We start from the raw sequence: 3,872 nt of genomic DNA on the forward strand, positions 1-3,872 counted from the left end.
TATATATATGTAAATTAAAACGTCCTTCCGAAGCGGGCGACGGGACTTCACTTCCAGCGACCGACAGCTTCTTACGGGCAACCTACAAACTTTAACCAACTTCTTCTTTTTTACTGTCGACAATGTGACACAAAAATTTGTATTATTACATGTTTTGACTTGATTTTGAGTTAGAATCAAACCAATATTAACGAGCCAGCCCAAGTCAAAGAAAATCATTTTTGATTTCGACTCCATTAAAATTTAAATCATTATGAAGCAAGTTTTGCATTGCAAATAAAATTATCAGCTCTCGACCTTGTAGACATCAAATTCCTGTTGTGTAAAACCACTCCGCCTATGCATGCCAAGAATTTGTTGTTGCACACTAAGAATTTAATATGTGCAGGGATGTGTACAGGTGATTCACTAGTACACACACAAAGTTTGAAAGTAATTCTACATATTTAATATACACCAAATAACTTCCTTCTAAGATCTAACTCCAAACAATGCCTGCTCTAAAATTTTAGAGGAAAATATAGAGAAGAGAGTTTAAAGAAAAAAAAAATGCAAAACATCTTTGATAATAACGTGTGACAGAATTGTAAGGAAAAATGAATTCAACAATCTGCACGGCCAAACCTAAATCAGCTTCAAAAAAATTGTGCTTACGAGTCAAATAACCGAAACCAAAGAGATTCTGATTCTTGTTGATCCAAACGTTGAGTGTTCCTTTGGCATAAGCCAACTGAGGCACGTAAAACATCATGCACTGCATAAGCCTGAAGAACATAAACCAGCAATGCTGTTCTTACCCCCTGGATAAAAGCTTAAACCGCTTTAAAACAGAGCACAGAAGTCATTTACAAACCTCTGTAAGTTTCAAGGCATCAGCAAGTTGCTCTGTCTCAGACATATTTCTTGAAGTAGCGTCAGAGAATTTATTGACCACAGCAAAAACAAGTAATTCAATTTTTTCATCAAGTCCAGACATTAGGACTACTAAAGCACTCCCAACATCACCAACTCGTTCCAGCAAAAATGCAGCCGCATCTGTAACACCATACTCTTGACAGAGTCTCAAACAGTGCTCCAGTCTATAGTTATCAAACGTCTCCAAAAACTTAAGAACAGAGTTTCGTTCGAACTGGCACAAAAGCTGCACTTATAAAGAAGAGATTAATTTTATACGGCACAAGATGTGGTTGGAGCATTATTATATTAAAATAAACATCTACTTTAATAAAAGAAAAATACTCTAGCATCAGTTCTTATTAAGCTAGAGAGAAACCTTTTATAACACTAATTTTGTTGTCCCATTACAGCAAAGGAAAAATATCATCAACAATATAATACATTACAATATAAATATAGGTAATAAACTATACCAAGTGAACTAGCAAGAAAATATTATGCCAAAAAAAAAATAATAATCATATGGTCAACAATAACTAAAACGTTACTGATACAAGAAAAAAGAGAGGTACCGCATAACTGCATTAGATGAATAAGCATATCCGTGAAGCTTATGTCATTTTTATATAGAACACAATCAAATTTTCATACTAATAAAAGAACACTATTTAAGTTTGAAAGTAATTGATGGACCAAACAGCAAAATGATTTGGAAAAAGCTTATGAAAATTATTGAACAGGCAAGGGCAAATAATAACAGGTTTTTACTTGTTTGATTAAACAGCTCAGCTATTATACAATAAAGATTTATTTAAAAAAAAAAAACATATGCAAATACTGCATGTATTTCATTTTCCATCTTGCTTTCCACCTTGCCCTATTTCTTCTTTCCATTGCAATCTTCTGGACCATAAGATCATTTGATGCCATCTGACCAATTCATGAGACTATAATAATTACTCTGTAATTAATATTTTTATTTTAAATATTTTCAATTATTAACACTTGTAGGATTAGATAAATATTGCACAAATAATGGAATGCAATGAACAACCAATTATTTCTAATTCCATCCATAGTATAAGAGATTTAGGCCTTTTTTTTTTCTTTTTATTCCCATAAGACACAATCTTTATTGTTGTGTTGCTATGATCATGTAGCTTTCATTATTGCAGTTCTCTTTCTTCAGCCCAATTTTGACATAATTGTGAACTGCATAGCTGCAATCTTCTTTCTATAATTCTCTCTTTTTGCAACCAATAACTATCACAATTTTTATTCCCAAGTACAATAACAATACTCATGTTCCCTTGGATAAAATCAATAGGAGAATTGAAAAATATTCACTCAACATATTGTCTGAATAAAAAAATTATTTAAAAGGGAAATTTACATACCTACCGCACAATTCTTATTATTTTACATATCTAGCACCTAAAATTTGATATTTACATTTATAACACATTGTTATTAAAAATCAATGCATAATAAGATGTATTTTACTATTAAAAAGTTAGTCATAGTGATAATTTTCACATGATGTCAAAGATTTTAGTGATATGTATGTAAATATCAAATTTCAGGTGTTAGATAATTGAATATATAAGAACTGGGTGGAATATACGTAGATATTTGTATTAAACTTGACGCAACTAGTTCACGCCTTCCTAAAAGGAGGAGAAAAGTTGGTTCATTTGCTTGCCTTTAGACCTCAACAAAGCAATTCCACGTTCACCACTTGGGATGAACACTAAGCTAAGTAAGTCCTAAGATAAGTAATACCTGCACTGGCTATGGAACTCTACAGTTCTAAAATAAGTAATACCCGCACGTTCCTTCATTCAACAAAGATAATATAGAATATGATAAATCAAGAGAAATCAAAATTCCATGATGCGGCCAAAATATATGAGATCAACACTAAGATCTCATCCAAAAAGCATTGAAGATGATTTATCACAAAATATTCCAATATATTGCAAGGCATTAGGCAATGGAAAAACCATCATCAATGCATCCAAATGAAACACAAAAGAGAAGCAATTCTCCCTAAAAAGTTTGTTGAATTAAGTCGACTTACAATTTTCATGTTGGAATAAATGCTAAGTTTGATGTTCTAATAATACAAATTTTCAAAAAAGAGAATTTACTTTCACTAAATGAAGCCATAGCCATGATTCAAACGGAAGGGAGAAGGGGGCCATGATTATCAACAACTGCAGTTTGGTCATACATTCTTTATTAGTCTTATATTTTTTAATTATTCAAAAGAAATTAATATTGAGAAATGTGAATGTGATGTAAACAAGTTAGCAAAACACAAATGAACCCATTTTCAACAGTGACACAAAAAACGCAAAGTTCATTTACTATCAATATGACATCTGAGGGCCAACCTCCAAACTTATTTGAGATTTAGTGGTTTGTAGCATATATCAGTTTTTCAACCAGTGTCATGGATCTTGTTACTGAAAGCAAAAAGCGATGTATCATCTTTGCGTCATTGAATATGATCAAAAAATAATTTGATATTGACATTAATAAAGTCAAATCAAACAATGCCCAACTTTTTTGAGTAAGAATAGAAACACAAACCTAAATCAAAGATCCATAATTTCATAAGGTTGTTTGCAATAAAAATGAGATATAAAACCAAAACGACATCTCTGCAATCTTCCCTTCACAAATCCAGTTTATATTGTGCAATCGTACCTCTTAAGGTTTCAACTTTTTTTTTATAATTTTATCGTATCACTGCATCAAAAGCCATCTTCCTTCACCTCTTTCGACCACTCCATTTTATCAACTGCAAAAGAACTCAATAAAAATAAGGTCGTAAAATGTAGATTTTAGATTTTTTTTTAATTGAATTTGAAATGTTGGCCTTTAAAAGAGAAGCATAAAACTAAGTGTTGCCGAGATTAGAATGGATAAGTCCTAGGCATCATTATGGATGAGTGGCTTTACACTTAGAG

General features: G+C 31.7%; 1 protein-coding gene across 2 annotated transcripts in view; it reads right to left on the reverse strand.

The window, feature by feature from the left end:
- LOC110020365 (vacuolar protein sorting-associated protein 8 homolog) overlaps window positions 1-3,872 on the reverse strand; it is a 39,060-nt gene that overhangs the window by 9,114 nt on the left and 26,074 nt on the right. For both annotated transcript variants that reach the window (XM_020718441.1, XM_020718443.1), the window contains exons 14-15: window positions 854-1,141; window positions 655-764 (exon numbers count right to left, since the gene is read on the reverse strand). In XM_020718441.1, the coding sequence (XP_020574100.1) occupies window positions 655-764; window positions 854-1,141 (398 nt within the window). The remainder of the gene's footprint in view (window positions 1-654; window positions 765-853; window positions 1,142-3,872) is intronic.

The sequence above is a fragment of the Phalaenopsis equestris genome, unplaced genomic scaffold, assembly GCF_001263595.1.
Source record: "Phalaenopsis equestris unplaced genomic scaffold, ASM126359v1 Scaffold000094, whole genome shotgun sequence".
NCBI classification, from domain to species: Eukaryota; Viridiplantae; Streptophyta; class Magnoliopsida; order Asparagales; family Orchidaceae; genus Phalaenopsis; species Phalaenopsis equestris.